At 40.4% G+C, this 21,060-nt stretch overlaps 1 protein-coding gene across 5 annotated transcripts in view; it reads right to left on the bottom strand.

Annotated features, from left to right (window-relative positions):
* Positions 1 to 21,060, bottom strand: part of LOC104943156 (kinesin-like protein KIF13B) — a 46,547-nt gene that overhangs the window by 18,772 nt on the left and 6,715 nt on the right. For all 5 annotated transcript variants that reach the window (XM_010768485.1, XM_010768484.1, XM_010768486.1 and 2 more), the window contains exons 3-9: positions 18,619 to 18,712; positions 8,450 to 8,462; positions 7,760 to 7,820; positions 7,537 to 7,629; positions 6,293 to 6,473; positions 5,169 to 5,256; positions 4,714 to 4,848 (exon numbers count right to left, since the gene is read on the bottom strand). In XM_010768485.1, coding sequence (XP_010766787.1) covers positions 4,714 to 4,848; positions 5,169 to 5,256; positions 6,293 to 6,473; positions 7,537 to 7,629; positions 7,760 to 7,820; positions 8,450 to 8,462; positions 18,619 to 18,712 — 665 coding nt within the window. The remainder of the gene's footprint in view (positions 1 to 4,713; positions 4,849 to 5,168; positions 5,257 to 6,292; positions 6,474 to 7,536; positions 7,630 to 7,759; positions 7,821 to 8,449; positions 8,463 to 18,618; positions 18,713 to 21,060) is intronic.

Below are 21,060 nucleotides of genomic sequence, written 5' to 3'. Positions count from 1 at the left end.
CGCCGCACAGTCAGAATCTAAATCCGTGAGATTTAAATAAGTGATTCTTCGGTTGAAGTGTTCATAATAAATCCGGATTTTCCTCGTGATCAGACCCTCTCGAATTTCGTGTTTAGGAGTTTCTCCTAAATTCGCCAGTTAGGAGCTACTTTTAGCCCTAAGATCCTTTGTGAATACGGCCCCTGATCTTCATTTGACCCTCTTCAGCCACTGTTTTCTATCAGATCATCAACTGGTGGTTAAAGGGGCCTATTATGCTCAATTTCAGGTTTGATGTTTGTATTTTGGGCCTCTACTGGGACATGTCTCCATGCTTTAATATTCAAAAAGGTCTTTCTTTTTCTTATACCGCCTGTGCTGCAGCACCTCTTTTCTCCCTCAGTCTGAAACCAGAGCCCAGTCTGCTCTTATTGGTTAGATGGCTGGCTCTGTTGTTATTGGTCAACTGCTTAGAGATGTCCTGCCCCTTAGTCTATCACGTACAATGCATTTGTGAACTAGTGCAAGTGTTACATGTTTGTGTCAATATGTAATGGAAGTAAAAGGGAACTTTAGGATCTCAGCCTTTGCAGACATTTACATGCACAAAAACCTATAACACAGTACAGGAAAGGGAAACCCCCAAAAAGCACAATAGGGCCCCTTCACACATGTCTGGTGTTAAGGCTCAATTGTGAGGTAACTTTATAGTAAAGACAAACAATGAGGTGCCCGACACTGCCCAGGTCCTGTGATGTATTGCACTTCTTATTGAGGAAACAGGTTACTCCTACACATTCAAACCTCCATGAATCAGTCTGGATTCCAAAGTGTTTCTGCTATCTTCTTCAGTGATGTGACCTTCGACCTTTGTTCACATTTTTCTAAATTCCACTGACTGAAAACACAGCTTTCTAACATGGAAAAAGGGGGTTTCGGACGTATACAGTGCTTTCTGTTGTTCTCTAGTTTCCTACATTTTCTGATACTTTAACAAACAGAATAGGAACCCTGTGACCTCTGAAAGTCCACATACTTCAAGTTTGACTTCTTTGGTTGTCATGTTTCAAAATATCATATTCAACAGGGGGAGCCCAGTGTGATGAAATGGATCTCAATGCCTATGTAAAAGAAGTCATGTCATCAGGAGGAGTTTGTATTGTGAGAAAAACAGTATAGTATTGAACATAAAAAAAGGGCACCGCACTCCTCACTTCACATTTAACAAAACCTCAGTAAAAGGAAAAAGAAAGAACCATGAAAAGACCCGGTCACAAGACAAACTGATACAGATCAGCCTCAGACCTGTAGTGCTCCAAAATCCCCTAGAGTAAAGCAAACTGTTAAACTAACAAGAGATATTTATCTGGGACACGGACAGAATAGATACAACAAAAAAAAAACACCATGTCTTTGAATAGGGCCAGAAAGACCAGCATATACAGTAACCGTATCTCTGTATAAGGTGGTGCAGGAATGAGTCCTAAACTCTGAAATAAGTAAGCATTTTAGCACTAACGGGTGCCCTCTTCTCAAAGTGAATGGTGTTTTGAATGATGTTTTGGCTAGTCTGAAATAAGGTCTGTGTTTAATACAAGCTGAAGAGATTCTGACATTGTGTTTTATGACATCATATACGTTAGGGCTGCTCAATTAATCGTATTTTAATCGCGATTATGATTATGGCTTGCAACGATTATTAAAACAACGTAATCGAAATAAAACGATTTTTTTTTTCTCCAATAAATTTATGTTTTCAAAGTCAATGAATAATCGCATTTAATAATCGCAATTACAATTATTGACCCAAAAAATCGAGATTATGATTTTTGCCATAATCGAGCAGCCCTAATATACTTCAGTAAATACCCCACTCGTGAATGTCAATCTTTTACCTGTCTTAAAAAAGGCAGTTTAGTTTAGTGGTGGAGACGTGAAGACATGCGATTCCTGATGTAGTTTGTTTATAGCCTTATACTAGCTATTGACCTCTGGAAGTTGCATTTGTACTTTAACTGTTATTAAAGTGGTATTAATATGTGGGGATAATCCTGCTAACGTACCGTGTAAGTATAGGACCAAATGTGTGTTTGCCACAGATTTTCTTTTCGGCAATATTCCAAAAATCTAACGTAAAAATCCCATAGCTTTTTAAATCGAGGAAGCCTTTGCGATGCCAACTTCAGGGTCAGCCTACAAAAGTACTTCACCACTGCACCACTCAATAGCGGTGACCTATGAGTGGGTTCTAATCTACAGGGCCATGTCCTATCCTGTCTTGTCCTATCCTGTCCTGGCAGCAAACCAAATGTGCAGGAAACTCTTTAGTCCTATTCAATTCTTAACATCTAACTGGTGGATGTAGTGAAAAGGAGGAAACACCAGCCACGGCAGCAGTTTCCTTTCTTAACAAGAGATTCTGTAAGCAGAAGAGATGATACCTGGGTCAGTAACCAGATCAGCAGGCAGGACATACAGCGTGTCAGAATCTTTAACGCAGCGTTAAGACACAAAGCACAGAACCAGTGTCAGCAGGGCATTAACGCACGCTACATGTGGAAAACAATCAAGATGGCATCAAGGAAAAACTATTCTCTTTTTTTTTCAAGCACTATACTAAAGTAAGTCACCAAAGTTTGACTGGATTTAGGAAAGCATAGACCAGAAAAGCAAACAACAGGCAGCGAGTAGGACCAAAGTTCAAAGTGACTGAACTTTGAGTGTTTGGTTGACAAGTCTGAGCAGTGCGTCAGAAAGAATGATCTAGCACTGAGTTATTTGTCTACCAGTCATAGTTGGCTTTGTGTTTTATTACACCTGTCCCTTCATCCTTGTTTCTCCCACTAGCTGAGCCATTGATGAGCGCCAACGCTATGTCCAGCTATTTGAGCTAAAGTGACTAAATTATGCAAAGTTCCAAAATGTATTACTTTTTATTATTGATTGATCTAGCAATTACTATATTGATTAAATCATAACTCTTTAAGACCATAGGTCCAACATTCCAACATTGGACAGCAATTGTTATTGTTTGTAAATAAGAAATGTAATTACTTTTTAAAACATAAATGAGATTGAACTTAAATGTGCTGATATTTGCCCATTCAACGTTTTGTATTTAGAAAGCAATTTTGCATTAACAAAGCAAGAAGAGCTAAGTGATCCAGAGACAGGATGTATGAGCCGAGTGATTCATTCACTGACTACAGTCTTTGCATCAGGTCTTGACTTGATGTGCATACTGACTGAATGACTGACTGACTAACTTTGAGTGATTGACTCTGGGCATGCCTTGAAAACAGAGCAGGCTGTATCAGCTGACTGACTCAAAGTCATGCCTGTAAATTATTAACAGGATCCGCTGATGGTGACTTGGTCTGGAAATAAGAGTAAGGAGCAGGAGAACTGGAGTGTGTCAGCGAGGATGGAGAATTAGTCATTTTGATCTTTTCTTGGAGTGCCTGTTCAGACAGCTGAGCTGACATCATCCCGTTTTGTAACTACAGGCTGCAGGGGCTGATTGATAGACACCAGACAGTGTTTCCCTAGTCAAATGTACAAGATTACACATACACTTCTGCTGTGTTACAGACAAAAATGTCTGCATGGCAACACTGATCGATGTTTTCTGTAGCTGTCCAAGTCTGTTCACAGTTTCTATTTCACTAAGTCCTTAAACAACGCCAGAGCCCATACCGTGTTCCCGTTAGTGTTTACTTCCTGTATGCCTTCTTCTGTTGATGTATCTGACGTCAAGCGCTCCATCTTTTAACCTCTTTTCATTTCTCCATCTTAATCCTCCTTAGAAACGGTCATTATTATGCTTAGCAGCGGTCTGTACAACAGTCTTAACCCTCAGATGTACAAGTGATTGGACCCTACACTCTTCCATAAGTGAGTCAAATATCACCCATATTAGAATAATATGTGTTTTTATGACATTTTTGTAATTTTGGTTAAGAATAATCACTTAAAATATTTTGGTACACACAAGAAATATTTTATATTTAAATGTTCACGATTTATAATTCACACACGACTGAACGACTTATCCATGCCTTCATGTCCTCCCGCCTTGACTACTGTAACTCACTTCTCTACGGCATCAGCTCATCCTCCCTCAATAGACTAACTGGTACAAAATGCACCCGCCCGACTCCTCACACACACACACCAAATCATGGCACCACATCACCCCAGTCCCCGTCTTCCACTGCATCAACTTCAAAATACTGGCCCTCACCTACAAAGCCCTCCACCATCAATAATATGTTTTGTTATACCACTGTAGCACATCATTTCTGGGAAGAAGGAGGTAAGGGAGTAAAGGCATTTAATGACTTGTTTTGATCAAACTCGTACACAATCTAGTGCACTGGGGTGGATGGGAGACATTGAAAAGGATTGACCTATTTAGGCATACTCTAACAACAAACGTAATACCATGCTGTATACTCCAAATATCTAGAGGATTTAACCAGTGATTGATTATTGACTGTTCAATTTTATTTATTTTTAAGTTAAGTTTAGCCTAAATTAAATGTGAAAGTGATTAGAGGTATACACAGGGGCACCTTTCACATAAAACAATGTTTCGCTGGCACAACATTTATTTGTCAGAAAAGGCAACTTCAGTCGGTGATCAAATATGTGCATCCCTACTTAAAAGAGTATTTGTTCTGTCTAAAACTGTGCCCTAGCCCAGCCTGTGTGTGTGTGTGTGTCATTTCTTACCTCGGACTTCACGTCTTTCAGTGTGTGTGTGAGGATGATGTTGAAGACAGCGTGTGATCGACTGCTCTCCTCATTCATGTTGGTGGCAGCAACAGTCCGAGATTTATTCCCCTCTGACATTAGCACCTCGATGTCCTGTAAGAACAAGAGAAATTCAACAATTATTACATATATACAATTATAAAAAAAACTTTGAAGACTGTGAAGAACACAGTCATTTTTGTAATTCTTTGCATGATTCCTGTTTAAATAGTGAATAACTTTAGTCTCCTGGAAAGCTCAATTTGAATTACACAATTTATTTAATTTGGACGTGTTTATAACTAACCCCTTCCAGTTTGATTGGAGGGACTACAAAGCAAACTGCTGCTATCGGATGTGGCAGCCAGGATGCAACACAGCATTAGACGTCAGTGAATCAGCATGACAAAAAAGCATGTTATAAACTATTTTACCTTGTAGCACGCCACAGCTAGTCGAGACAAGCCATCCACGTAGGGACCCAAAACCTTATGTTCCCTCACCCTCAGAGATTGTTTACCCCTGGATAGAAAATAACAGTAGGTTTAAAACACAGACAAACAACTCTTGTTTGCACAAATTAAATATTACAATAGAGTACTCAACATTTTGTCCTCTGTACCGTCGTCTGAATTTTGAAACGTCACACTATAATACTCCCCATGGACTGCTAAGGAAATGTAGCTATCTAGCTAACTGTGGGATGGTCAAAGACTGTCCATTGTCCCTGTTAAATTATATGAATTGTCCCAGATTTAAAAAACAATGTCTTACAAATGATCTGATCTGATGAGTTGCATTATAGGCTCAGGAGGTTCTTGCCATCACTACGACTGTCCCCAGTTCATACAGACTCTGTTAGCACTTGGCTCTCTGACCCTGGTTTAAACTTGCTCCAGGCCGGACCACCTCATCATTCTCTGCTTCACGGCAAAGCACATATGGCTGTCAGATGGCCTGCTTCTCTTCGGCCATTTTTACTGAGGTGAAAGGTCATAAAGTGAGAGTGGGTCAAAGGTCATGCTGTCTGGGGTGGCAAACACAGGCCCGTGGTGCTGATTTACTGCTGGACATGAACTGGACTCTGTCATTGGCTGCAAGGCAGAGGAGTCATCTTTTCTCCCACTGACTACAGCAGCTGGTGGGACCACATCCACCGGCAACTTTCTCTAGTGATAACAACTTACTTCAATGTACTCAAGATACTGGCTGTTCAAGTCAAAAGTAGGCTAACTTAGCAGAGACAAACTGGATGTACTTGTATTTAAGGTTGATCCAGCAGACCATGACTGTTGTTTATTTGTGTTTCAGTCCAAATATCAGGGCTCCCATGGTGGGCATTTGGAAATCAATCTAATTTGAGCTTATTAATCACCATTGACTCAACATTTTCCGTTCGAGCTTCACACTAAAAGTCATAATTTGATCACTTCAGTGAAAAATGTGTTACCGTTAAGAAGCTCCAACAACTATATTTTATACATAGAGCCAAAGAGGTCGACAGAGAGGATTAAATGGGCCACAACAAAAAGGTGAGAAGATTAGTTCGGGGTCATACCCTTTGGGGTCGAGCAGATCTCGGACCTTCTCGTTGTAGATCTCCATGTAGGACACCTCAACAGTGAAGCTCTCCTCCTCCCGCTGTTCCTTCTGGGTTCGCATAAACAAAGCACTGCACAGCCGGGGAATCAGACCCGGCTGGTCAACTGAACCCATCATGGTGTACGACTTCCCCGAGCCTGGTTACAACACACACACAAATCCAATTAGAACAGAACATTGGTGATGTAATCATGAACCTCGAGGAACAAAATTGAAGCAAGTTATGCCAATTCCACTGAGTCCTTGCCAAGATGGTGTTAGTGAGTTTGATTTGGTTATTGTCCAGATTCATTAAAGTCTGTTTTACGAATGAGCTTACAAAGCAATTAAGCTGGTGGTTCAGTCAAGGAGACAACCTGGATTCAGAAGGTGTATGGTTGTATCTAGTTTGTACATTAATAACAAAAATAGGTGTTTTTTTGTATACTAATAAGACTAACAAAGCTAAGAGAGCACATGCAAGCACGATGCAAACTTGTGGCTTAAACATACCTTTACATTGTCAGTTTTCTTTACATTGTCAAACATGTGTAAATGTATTCATTATTCTTTCTTATTTACATACCTAAAGGTGAGGAGAATAATAATATCATTCAATTAAGATGACTGCAGTAGCCATGGCAGACACAATGTTATTGTATAGCATTAGAAAGTGGCTTTTGTGTATACAGTTGATTGATTTAACAGCTCTAGCAAGTGTGTGGAAAGATGTGCAGTGTTTTGTGTTAACACCTGACAGAAGAGAGGCTTTCAACCTTCCTGTTTCAAAACATTCTTACTGACACTCCTCTCTTAATCATTTTACAAAGAGCTTTAGGGCACTGTACTAATGACGGAAAAGATCGATTATTCACATATTGTCCTGTAGTTATTGAAAGCATGCGAAGGAAAAAATTGGAGAAGCACGCACGCTTGATTATTTTTAAAATGTCCAACTGATTCAAAACCGCTAATGTAGCCACCTTTTTTCTGAGAGGAGTCACTGTGAGGAAAAAATATAAGACTGATTTGTTATATCTGTTGTCAGATTGTCAATTAAACGGAGATCGTCTAAACTGTATGCTGGCTCGGGTCTCATCCGTGAACAACACAAAACACAGAGATCGCTTAACGACACCGGTTACACTTGGTAATTGAAGCCCCATTGTCCACCCTACCCTATGTTCTGTTATAGAATAGTTGTGTCTCATGGGAAGTTACCAGTTTGTCCATAGGCAAAGATACAAGCGTTGTAGCCCTGGAAGGCGTTGTGGAGAAGACTTTCCCCAAGGCACTGGAAGACCACTTCCTGACCTGGAGACAGACACAAGAGGAACTGTATTTTATTGCACAGTCATATTTAGTCTTTTAACTTCTTTGATTGGCTTTTAATCCATGAAATATTAAAACTTTAATAATTTTAATGATCAGTTAATTGACTCACCGGCAAATTGATCCTTATCCGTCTCATCCATTGACCAGAAACAGTAATCATAGGCAAAAACCTGGGGAGGGAAAACAGTGGCAGCACGTGAGGAATCTATGACGGACTATAATGGCGCCATGTTAACGTATTATGGGATTTTTACCTTTTATTTGCATTTTCTTGGAAAACATCAATAAATATATAAGGGTGAAATGTTATCCAAATGGTAGCTTGTGTATTCATGTAGTCCCTTAAAAAATGTGTTTTTAAATAGCAGTCAAATATGAAAAAGGCTCATATTTTTGATTTAATTCGATTTCAATTGATGAACAAAGTTTGATACAAATGGTTTCTTTATTTTCGTCTTTGTGCAACCTAATGTACTTTTTATGTCTTGTGATTTTTAGGTTAGGGCATAATGGGATTTTGTCCTCTGATAGAATAAAAGACAAAGGCTGAGTCAAAAACAAGTTTTAAAAAAGTGTCTTAGCAACACGAATGAAACTCTAATCATAAAAAAGCACTCTTCTGGCAAAACATGTTTTACAAATCATTACTTTGTAACACTGTTTTGTGGTTTATACCAGTTGACAAACTAAGCCAGATAAATACAGCGTCTTCTTTGTTAACACAGAGATTATTCACAGCTATTGAATTGGCTCAGTGTTAAAACATTCTGTGAAATTCTGTGTGTGAGCATGCTGTTACCTTGGTTTGATTCCTGATGATGTCGGGGGGGGGGGGGGGTCAACAGCACCATGTGGAGAGATAGGAAGATGACATTAAGTGCACATGTTACAGAGGATGCATTATGTTAAGCCTTGCAGAGCATGCTTTGGCAATTTAAACAGAATACAAATAATTTTCCTAGCTATCCATTACTGTTCAAGCTAATTATTATGTGGCCCTTGTATTAGAAAAGAGACGGAGAGAAATAACGAACAGAGACGGAATGAGAGACAAAGGCTGAACTGGAGTGGCTGGCCTCAGGCTCGGTCGCTTTAGTACACAATTCATTTAAACTCGGCCTTGTGCCTGAATAGCTTGTTTACATCTTGTGAGTTTGTCACATGTCAAAAAAACTCCTTAGGGGATTTGGTAAGGGTTTGTGTCTGTGGATGTCAGGATGGGCTCTGCTTTCACATCTGAGGGCTCGGGTAGATGGGAAAAAGGTCTTGGACTGGGTGGATTGTTGTGGGAATGTCTGTGTGTGGGCATATATGTGTGTGTGTGTGTGTGTGTGTGTGTGTGTGTGTGTGTGTGTGTGTGTGTGTGTGTGTGTGTGTGTGTGTGTGTGTGCGCGTGCATGCGTGCGTGTGTGGGGGGGTTGGCACTGAAGCTGGCTAAGGGTGGAGGCAGTGTGTGGCAGAATCAGATGGTGGCGGAGAGGGGTCACTGGGTCGCCAGTGGGTCGGGGTCATGCTCACAAATGGTCTAAAAATAATTGACATTTCGAGAGGGGGATTGGCTCTGATATTTGTGCGATATTTTGCAGTAAAAACTGAATAAATATATGTGCAGAGATATACCCACATGCAACAATGTCAGAATTAAGCACACAGCCAAGAGCCATGTCCTTTAAAACCCATCTCCTCAGCAGTCACTCCACATTTGAGGAATGCCAGCGCATCAGGACCAGGCTAATGATTTAAGATAGTTATGTTTTGAAAAAGAATAAAACCACAGCATAGAGTTACAGAAATATAGCCCTCCTCTGCAGAACACAGACAAATAATACCAGATGTAAATTACAAGAGCACCGTTTTTACACCCAATTCAAGTTCAAGATCTGTTCCTAGTAAGATCTGCTGATGTGAGCACTGAAGGTGTCTAGATCGCCTATGATTGGCAGAATCACATGCACTCACACTGTTAATGCATTAACTATAGTGACAGCAAGTTTTCATTTTGTACATGAAATCACTTTTGATGGTCAGCATGTTTTTGAAATGTGCATAAAAGTAAGTTGGTAATAATAAATAAGGGTATTGTTAAAAAATACTATAATTGCATTAGAAGCAACATGATCTGTTGTAGAAAGTTGCAAACTTCATATTACAGATAATACCAAACAGATTTCCAGATTCTCCATCTTTTCAAAAGTCAAATTTTAGAACTAAAGTGCATTTTTAAGATTTTCCAACGCCACATAGCAATTATAAATTGCATTTTGTATATGTTTATAGAGCACGCTTATTATTGCAATGCTTCATCATCTTCTTCAAGTAGAGATGGCATACTATGTAACATAAGCAATCAGCTGAGGCAATTTATTCAAAATCTAAGTATTTTACTATTTGACAGTTACAATAGCTGGAGGTGCCATTGTTATTTTTTAACTGCACTAATGAAAAGTCAATTCCTAGCTACATTTGATTAAAACCAACTAACATACTTCTCGTGTTGTAAAGTGAAAATCATCATTTGGGTATTAACTTCATCAATCTGGTCAGCGCTTTAATCTAACAGGCTTACTGCAATATGACAATGTCATGACCAGCAGACCCGAGGGAACAGATTCCATAACAATGGCAGTATTGTTTTCCCCATAAACTCATACAAAACACGCATTGCCCTAATGAATTTCTCTAATGTGTACAATTATTTCCTGTCCAGCGTTTCGATGAAAACATTCTCGTCCTAAAAGTGATGCTTTTCTCTATTTGCTTTGTTCTGCTCTGATCTTCCTCACTACAGGCCACCCGTAGTCTTCCTCCTCCTCTGTCTGTGCGGAGCTGGCCCAGAGGGCAGCTGTCAGTCAGAGAGTTACATCAAGTCAGATGATGAGGCCAGAGGAAGGGGATGATTAGAGGATAACACACTCACTCACACTATCCTTGTGAGGACCCTAAACCCAGTTGTTCCATTTCTTAATATTGTCACCATCAATATGAAATGCTTGAACTTACATCGTATCTAGCTCTGACCCTGAGCTGAATCACAAAAAAAACCTTGATTACATTTTTTTAAACTTAGCTCTTGGTAGGATAGACGCGCAGGAACACACACAAAGACATCCACACACCTGTTTCCTTTTAACCATGCACATTCTTCACAAAACGCCCAAGCTGCAGTTCTACACGAACAAGCCAGCTTCCAGTCCAATCTGCAATACTTCACATTTCACTGACACTCCACTGCTGACGTGCTGCATTCACAGAGAAAATGCATGCAGAGTAACTATCTGACGCCCTACTGATTCTAGCAGCTCTCTTTAAACCACAATGCAAATAGGACATCTTCTACGCTACTGTCTATGGAGGGGAAAAAAGAGAAGTATTGAAATAGGCTGGGGGTCTACAGGGGGTGTCTTAGTGGGTTTTCATTGTCAAAATGTCAGTTATTAGAATTTCTAATATTAAATTATGAATCCCTAATTCCCCATTATTTTTGTTTCCATGACGATCCTCTCTGGGGCTTTAAGTGCATCCTCCATGCCTTCTATCTATCTCTCCAACCTCCTAACACTAGGGGTGAAATTGGTGCGGCAGGTTTTGACGTACATAGTGATGACAGCCGTCACGATTGCTTCAAAACCTGCAGGCGAGAAGGGTCGCCCATGTCTTGCTCCGATTAACGCAAGCTAGGGGCCCTGCGACCAATGAAATGGGAGAATGAGGTAGTCAGGAGAGCCGAGAGCCCGCCTCCCTCGGTCCTCGAACACTTCCATTCGTCCCTCCTCCCTTCGGCATGCTCCTCCGCTCTGATCACCGTCATTTCAAAAATGACTTAATGCATGGCTGCTCCCCCCCTCCCCTCTCGCCTTCTCTACTGTTCTTGCATTCTTTTATTTTTTTATCTCTACGGGACTGTACCATCCACGGCTGTGTAGGGAGTGAGGAATGAGGAATGGAGGATAGAAAAGAGGCTGAAGGTAGCCAGGGGGGTTAGGGACGAAAGAGGCTGGGTCTGAGACTGGAATGTTAAGCTGAGAGAAACGGCATCAGTGTAACACAGTACATACGGATGGAGCAGGACATGGAACAGGCTAATGGCAGCAGCACTGAGTAACGTTGTATGGGGCTTTAGTTCCCCACATATTGTGAAAATGGCAGACGGCCAAGCATATCCTATCTCCTTTCTGACAACTAGTTTTTAGGAGGAAAGCTTTAACTCCAACTATATGTGTTAGATACAAATATGATGTGGTCTCTTTATAATATATTGCTTGACAGTTAATCCTGAAAATTAAAACATAATCACTCCCAAAAAGGGCAGTAACACAAACATGTGTTTATTAATAATTCCTTGACTGATTGATTTTGACCATAGCTAGCTTAGTGGAGCATGGAAGAATCATGCATGTGCATGACATTAAGCCCTCACATCATATTTTCCCTTTGTATCCATGTGATGCACATTAACTGAACCCCTGTGTAGTTAAGCTCTTTCATGCTAGTTTGCATACTATTCAAATAAATTAAAAAGCAAAGCTGACCTAGAAATAGAAATAGTTTGCATGGTCAATTTTTCCGCATCTAGCCATCAACAACAAGGAACTATTTCACACGTAAGCAAGAAATGTTCTTCCTGTACCATACAGGACACGATGAATTCCAGTAAAGATGCCAATTTCATACATTCCTACCATCCCATGCGTGTTTGGATGTTATCCGTGTGTTGGAGCTATATATTGATTTATATTATTTCGTAATTAAACATTTATTTTCTTGCTGTTTTTGCTTTGGTAAATTGTATTCTTATTTAGTGTAATTGTTTTAGTTAATTTAAGTTATTTAGTATGCTTTTATTTTGAAGGTGGTTTTGGGCCCCTGGTGATTTTCTATTTATTTATTTTGGTGGGGCACCAGAGAGGACACCTGTTTTGTTACCAGGATAAGCCACAGGGAAAGAGTTTAGGTGAAACAACTGTACTTGATGATGTTTGGTTAATAAAACACAAGAAAATAAATGCACAAAAGGATATTCTTGCCTGGACTGAGATTAGCTTACTGGTGCCGCAGAGGCAGTTTCATTTTGGGTTCATTTTCTGTTTTATTTCCCTGTAATTTTTCTGCTAAGCCGTGCAGTACAAAAAAACAAGGGCAGTGCTATGGAATCCTCCCCACATACGGTATTTAGGAGATGGACCATTTTGTCTGCTATCCTCCCTTTTCTTTGGAGCTACTATGCTGCTAGAGAATGGCACATTTATTGTTTCCTCCTCAGCTCTCAGGCTAAATGCTGACTCTCTTAATATTAACTCTGGTTTAAGGTCACAGAGCTAACTGATGTGTTTGCATTTTGTTTCAGTATCTTCTCACTACAGCCCAGGCAAGCTTAGTTTGTGCTCATTTAAACTCTTTCTCCTATGGCTTACATTTTCTGACTTTCTTAATGCGATGTGTGTCACCTGACAAAAATCTAAGATGTACTTGTGTTACCTCATACATTTCAAAGAATATGTTGCACTTAATCCCATGTTGCTAAATCAGTATTGTAACTGTCCAAAGCCGTACCTAAGCCTGGTCAAGTGGTCTGAAACTGGAAAATGGTGGAGAAAAGGCTCCAGCGTAGTCATGTGGATGAATGAAATCCTCTTTCCTTCATTGTTCTAAGCCTGTCATTATGTTAGTGGGCTGTTAGAAACTCCCACCATCGATGGTTCAGGACTGTTTAACCACTTTGCCTTTATCCTGCATCAAAACACCTCCAAACTCCTTTACGTCCAAAAACAGATATAAGGATTTTAAAAACCACATTTGGCCACAATGTAAGTCAGCAAATATAATACACAATACACAAAATGTCCAACAACATTCCAAGAAAGTGGCCGCACAGTCTCTTTTGTAAATCCCCTGGGAAACCAAGCCGCTTGTGTTTGCCTCACTGATGTCTGACAGGAGACAGATCGTTGTCAGAGTGTGTCAACATCCAGCTTCACCAATCTAAAGCAAACAGCCTTCGGTCATCGTGCAAACTGTAGGGTCTGACAACACGGCTGCAGGAGGTTAGCTGTCTGCTTATCTGACAGACTAGAACAAAGTGCCATGGTCCAGCAGTTCAAACTCTGGAGGTTAGGACATCTCTAGTGGTAACCAAGTCATTCAGGGAGGGGTGCAAAAGCAAAGGATTCTAAATACCAGACAGCAAAAACTAAATGTTACCATCGCTGTCAGAAAGAATAGGGAGCTAGTAAATCGTAGCTTAGATGTTTTCCTGGTGATCCTCTGTAAGCATTGCTTATAAAAAGCAACATGCTCAAACTTCATGAAACAAGATATAATGTCAACACCGCAGTGAGTCACTGAGACTGGCAGAGTGAGGAACTTGAGACCTGCTGCCCAGTGCACTGCTGCTGGAAAAACTGAATCAGACACACCAGCAGAGCACAGAACTGACAGATGGGAGGGAGACAAATAAAAGAAGGAAATGACCTGCAAGGGAGGGCCTAGTTTCAAATGACTCATAGGGGAGAATTCAAAAGTTGTCTATGGATGTTTTGATTGGATAAACAACAGATGTAAATCAGGCCTAATTCGGATGTCAGGATACATAAACATTCATTAAAGTAGTTTGTACAAATGTGAACATTGTTTGACATCAAACACTCAAACTTATATTGTTAAGCTTCTGGAAGGAACTGAATGTTAAATAGAACTCATGTTAAAGGGGCCCTATTATACTCGTGTGTTACATTTGAGTGCATGTTAATGGCTGGGCTCTTTGTTTACTTCCATAACATGATGACATTTCTTGGTAACAATTATATTGGCTAGCGCTCCAACACATTGTACGTGATAGGCTAAGGGATGGGACATCTCTAAGTGGTCGACCAATCACAACAGAGCCGGCCAGCTAACCAATCAGAGCAGACTGGGCTCTGGTTTCAGACAGAGGGTGAAAAGAGGTGCTGCAGCACAGGCAGTATGAGAACAATAAAGAGCTTTTTGAACATTAAAGCATGGAGACATGTCACAGTAGAGACACAACATTTAAATATGAACCTGGAAATGAGGATAATAGGGCCCCATTTCAAATGTTATTTCTCCTCTGAGTCACAACTGAAATCTGAGAACACTGTCATGTTGCACATATTTTTAGAATCATTATAACTTTGAGGATATTATTAGCTCCATCATCCCTTTTATCTTCCATTTCAAATCATTTCAAATATTCTTGCCCTACTGCTTAGGCTAAATGATAATGTAACAGCATGTGGTAGAGAGGCAATGAATAGGCAGACACACTGGGTGGACAAGGTCTATTGTGTGTCAGGGTTGTTCAAGTCTGTTTAAACAGTCCTGTACATGGCCTTGTCTCAATGGTGTGTGGCATTTTCTCTCCCGTGGCTCAGTAAACGAGAGGGTCTAATGGTTTCTAAGTATAGTAAGAGAATGTGAAGTTAGGAAGGCAAGAGAGCCACATGAGACCTACAGCGTATGTTCAGAGCAGGATGTTTAGTTAAACCTCACTAATGCATGACTTTGAAAGTTTTTTACCCTTTTAATCTATCTACACATCCTTCAAACACTGTCCAATATTATTTAATTTAAATTAGTTTTCAAAAGCTAATTAGACAACGTTTTAACCCTCTTAGGATAATTACACAGTCTATTTTTAAGTATAGTTTAAAAAAGGAAGGGAAAATAGCTTAGATGTGGCACTATATGTCCAAAAACTTCAAAACAAAAAATCCGATCGATGCTGATGGAAATCTGTAGTGCATGCAGCTAGCCAGAGTCCACTCACTATTCAGGAGTAGGCTCTACAGCAGAGACAATCGACACTTACAGAGGAAAGTTCTATTTGAGAGCTGCAGTGAACCATTGAGTGGATAGATATCAGATGAACCCCAATGGGTGTAACGAATTATGTGGATGGGAAACTGTTACTCACAGCCCGAGAGAAACAGAAAAGCTTTCATCTATTTTCAAACAGGACTAATCCTTGGCTGCTCTGAATATCATGTCAGACTGTGGATAAGGAGTCTACGGCTAAAAATGTGCATATACATGTCGCAGGTAAAGGTTCCATAGGAGAGGGTGAAGAGAAAGGTTTCACTGCATCACAAGAGGCAGCATTTAACAATGCAAGGAGCTACATTGAAATGCAATACAATCCAGTGAAGTCCAACTTGAGCATGTGGCAGATATGAGAATTTGAAAGGCTTATTGGATGCCAAAACACTGCACAGGGGCTTGTTTTGCTCAGACAGGACTTTAGCTTTAAGTGTGACTTTCACAAGGTGAACTTTCACATTACAAAGTAATCCACAAGGAATGTGCGCTTGCATGCATTTGATTCGCCTCGCAGCGCCTTGCTGGTTGATGTGGCAGCTAAAAGTTGGCCAGGATTATCTGTTCCATCTATGTGGCAGGGTCACATGACCTCTGACCCAGGATATCCTTCCCAGAGTTGAGTTGTTTGGAGTGCTAATGCCCTGTCTATCTTCTGTTCCACACTGTGCTTTTCTATTGTCACTGTTTTTCTGCACTAAAGCACTTTAATGCTAACAAATCCCTTTGAAATCTTTGTCAAAAAGTTGTGATATGTTCAGATTGTATGAGCAAGGACAGTAGGAATGGCTATTTATGGGTTCAAATGAAGATGGATGAAAGAACTACCAGACAATGCAATGGAGGCAAGTTGATCAAAAGCATCTTGGAGGTGGCACAGGATGCAGCATGTTGTTGGTATTCTAGGAAATAGAGATCTTTTTAAGATATAGTTCATTTAAAGTGAATATTTGCAAATGGCAACAGCTAATAATACAAGGGATTTAACATTCAATATGATGCAATGTATTTCTGCCTATCTACGTTATTCCTCAAATGCTATTACAGAACTAGTTTTCTGTTGTTTTGAAGACAATACTGTCATCTTGCCAGTCAGTATAATGTAGGCATCATCTTGCAAATCCACAGTTGGCTTTTGAAGATAAAAATAAAGAAACAAATTGGGATTCAGTCAAGAAGCTTCACTCTCTCTTGGGAGATATATCTCCCAACATTGAAACAAAGGACATCCTGGTAATCCAGCCAGCTAAGCAAACACCATGCATCATCCTAACTTTACTCCCTTGGTACACCCGGTCCAGTCCGTCTCAACTGTTAAGCACTTAAAGCACTCTGTAAAAGCTGAGAGGAAGATATTCCTACAATGCAAACAGTATGGATATGGAAAATGGGGAACAAACAAACAAAATAAAAATAGCATCTGCACGCTGAGGGCAGCCATCAGTCAGTCCGTCCTCAGGCTGCCTCCTCGCTCCTTTGTCACCGAGAGACGGGGAGACAGACTACAGCTCCGCTCTTGTTTTGTCCTCCATAAAAGTCACCGGGAAAGTTTATGGTCGACAGATGCTCGAGTAAACCAGTGTTTTTCCCCCCCGCTTCAATCGTCTGCCCACTCGAGGAAGGGGCTCCACGGTCACTGGCGGCGACCCGGAGTTAACCTCCCCCTGTGTTGCCACGGCAACGGAAGAGCTGAGGAAAAAAGGAGGAAGCCAGGGCGCTGGGAGTGACGACCCGGCAAAGTGAAGGAGGACGGGAGTGCAATGGAGTCTTTCTTTTCATGTGTAATTGTCTCTGTCCGCCTCCGTCTCGCCACTGCCATCTTTCTCTCTCTCTCTCACACACACACACACACACACACACACACACACACACACACACACACACACACACACACACACACACACACACACACACACACACACAGATGGCGGGTCGGTGATCAAGTGTGGCCTACTATTTTTGAAGTGTTTTGAACAGCTGTAATTATTACAGCGGTTTCATTACAGATGAAGTGATTAACTTCACAGTTGGTCCGCCGGGTGTTATATTTGAAACATTTCTGCTGGGTCTGATCCTACAGCAACATTCCATCCCTCAGACACCCCAACACATATTTCTGTTCTCCGTTGTCAGGCCAAATCTAATCCGTCCTAATGCCTGAGAGACACTCAACACTCCCCACTGCATTTCCCACCGACAGCAGCTGGTTAACAGGGCTGAATCGGAGCAACATCCAAAGGGGAATAAGTCAAGTGGTTTGATTTGAATTACACCTGTCTCTAACGGGGAAACAGCTTCCTGCCAAAAACGGCATTGCGTCGACAAAGGAACATTCCAAAACCAATCTGAGACAAGCTTCTCAAAAGTAGCAATCAGGAAATAGGAAACAAGAAAATTCCCAAGGTAATGAACATTGCTCACAGCACAGTATGGATCAAACAAATATATAACAGCTGTAGAAAATGATGATCTGTGTGAGAGCAATAAAAAGGAAGTTGGAGAGTATATGCTACAATTTTCACAATTGAAAGTATGCAGAATTGGCTACAAGCAGTTCCTGATTGCAAAATACCCATGCACAGACAAATATCCCTGGATTACATCAGCACTAGAGACATCTTAAAAATGTGATTCTCCGGCAAGTTCTTGATTTGAGATGGAAGATAAAAGGGATGACGGAGCTATTAATAATATCCTCAGAAAGCTCTAATGATTCTATAAATATGTGCACCATGACAGTGTTCTCTGATTTCAGTTATGACTCAGAGGAGAGATAACATTTGAAAAGGTGCCCTACTATCCTCATGTATGTTGTGCCTCTACTGTGACAAGTCTCCATGCTTTAAGGTTCAAAAGGCTATTTATTTTGCTCATCTGTGTGTTATTAGAGGGAGAAACTGCAGTTACTAGCTTGCCATTGATTTCAGAAGACATGCGTGATCCTGTCACCTCAAAGTGTCAGTACCTCACATCTCTCAGTATTATTTTCTTGATCAGTGCTGCATAAGATGTAAACTACAATACACTTTACCTTATGAATAAAACATGTTTGTACAATTATAGACAATAACGTGTGAAATAAGACATGTATGACGTGAATCTTTGTTGTCAGGTTGTAGTCAAGCTACTGAAACGTACCTGGAGTCTGCTTTGCCCAGGTTAGCTCCGCCCGGATGGAGTATCGTTTGGTTATTTTCCATCTCCACAATACATTTAGTGTTTAATTCCTTTTCTGTGGATCAAAAAAGAACAAAGAGTTACCACCACAGCACGCAACTTACAACTACAGGTTTCTACAGTTATTCAACACTCAGTTTCAAGTTGTAAGTCCATCTGTCACCTACAGCTCTTTTTAATGACAACATAGGATATAAAAGGTGAAACAATGACATCATAATTCTGTTGTCATCGAAATATTATAACTGAAGAAACGTATAAGCCACCTTGTAAACTTTGACCTGTAAACCAGCTTGATCTTAAGTCAAATTAAAACATCAGGTGCTGTTCAAACTGTGCTCCAGTAGAACACACACACACACACAACAATTCTCCGTTTAAGGCAGCAAAAGAAAGCTTCGTCATTGTTGTAGTTTTGCCAACTACTATTTCTCTGTCCTGTCAAAAAGTAATTTTTCCTACAAATGCAAGGAATGCGCTACAGAGTATATATCTGATCTCTTTTTAGTCACAAGTGCTACATATGATGTTTGTTTTCAAAGCTGAGTCGGTCCTTCAACCGTCTAATAGAAGCCTTGCTGTGAAAGTAACCAGCAGAAGTGTTGGAAAATAACAGCATGAACCGCACTGGAAATTCACGAGGCTAGTCAGTCTCTCCATTCATCTTTCTTGCCAATGAGAGGTAAGGAGGGTTATCCACAGGCTAGGTGCTGCCAGCATGTCCTGGGCATCCAGTTTTTCAAATAACTGGCATTTAAAAAGAAAAGAAAAGGTGGCATTTGACTGTGGTTTCCTGCAGAGTAGACACATTTACTGGTAGAATAATACCAGTCTTTTACTGCTGGTTAACGTTTGGGCCACAGATGCTGGCATACTTTATTGTTTTAAATATCAAATTAACATGTGACATAATGTGAGTAATCATGAAAACAGTGTTTATCTTGGCCTGTAGGCTAATCTATAATACAGGATAAGGTCACCAAAATGAGTTTCTCTGCAAACAGGACGCTTGTTTGTCAAAGCAAGCCACACAACTCAATGACAAATGCATGCTATTTAACCTGATAAGATAGGGGTGGGATTATTTGCCCCCCATGGGTTGCTCCTCTTCCATGTTGCCCCCTTCAACAGGGAGGTCAGAGGTCAAGGCTAGAACAGCACTCCTCTATTTGCAAATCAGTGTTTGTTCAAGGACTCTTACAGATAATAAATCATGTCCTTCAAAATGTAAGGCCTGGTTCAAGACTCCCATGTAAACAAGCATCCATGCCGCTCAACTAGCCCTTTAAAAAGGAACCATTAGCTTACTTGTAATCTTATCAGTGTGTATTGACTATCACAATTTGGTCCAGTATTTACATACAGAATGCTAGAAGACACAATCATGCCTAAGACGACTGCCAATAGCCATTTCTCAATTACACAGCAAGCATGCAAGAACCTGCAACTAGTTTAAACGTCAGCAAATCTGTTAAAACAGGGAAATCATTCTGTGGTTTCAATTCCTTTCTCCTACAAGAACTTTCTAAAGCAGTATTAAACTGTGTCCTTTTATGGAAGTTATGCCTTCAGTTGCTTTTCCTAACCAAGGTAAGACTTCTCTAAAGGAGGGGTGAGCACAAACAGTTTCATGATTGAGTCAGCAGCGGTGCCATTATGTTCTTGATCAAGAAATGGTACGAGATTACATCAAAGTGAAAAGTTCATTTCAAATAAACCTTTTCTTATTGTGCGATGACTTTACCATGTAGCAACTCAAGGTAGCTTACCTGGCAATACCTGCCCAATTTACCTTGCAAAGAGTGTTTTCAACTTTGTTGTTGGTTGTCAGCAGGCTGTGTGTGTTTTAAACACATAATATTTAGCTTGGCTTTGTTTTCAAAACAAACATATGCATTTTTGGTGAACCGAAAAAAGAAACATTCATGTGTACAGTGTTACAAACGTATTGAACATGTACAAACTAGGGTTTCCCATTAATGTACCGCGCTACAGTGGAATACGTACATACACAGTGTACCCGCGACTCCTACAATGAAGGCTCGATAATCAGCTCATGGCATATAAGTGTAAGCAGAGGTAAAGTGCTATTTTATAAGTGGGGGGGGTCATTACATCCGGGGGGTCCGGGGGCATGCTCCCCCGGGAAGATTTTTTTTTTAAATATTGAAGTTAAATGCATCAACCTGGTGCATTTTGAGAGCAAAATTAATTTAAGGATACATCTCTCAACACCCATATGAAACAGAACTGTAAACAGATTTTCTTTTTCTTTATGGATATTTTACAAATCACTCACCTTGTAAACTGTATTCTTGTTTTACTGTCATATAGTATTTCATAACTGTTTTTCATTTATTCTCATCAATGTTTACCAAAACGTTTGAGACCCACTGAGATAAC

Source organism: Notothenia coriiceps, unplaced genomic scaffold (genome assembly GCF_000735185.1).
Source record: "Notothenia coriiceps isolate Sejong01 unplaced genomic scaffold, NC01 NC01_scaffold00005785, whole genome shotgun sequence".
NCBI lineage: Eukaryota > Metazoa > Chordata > Actinopteri > Perciformes > Nototheniidae > Notothenia > Notothenia coriiceps.
The sequence above is the reverse complement of the archived record's forward strand: the minus strand, read 5'-3'. Positions and strand labels throughout refer to the sequence as shown.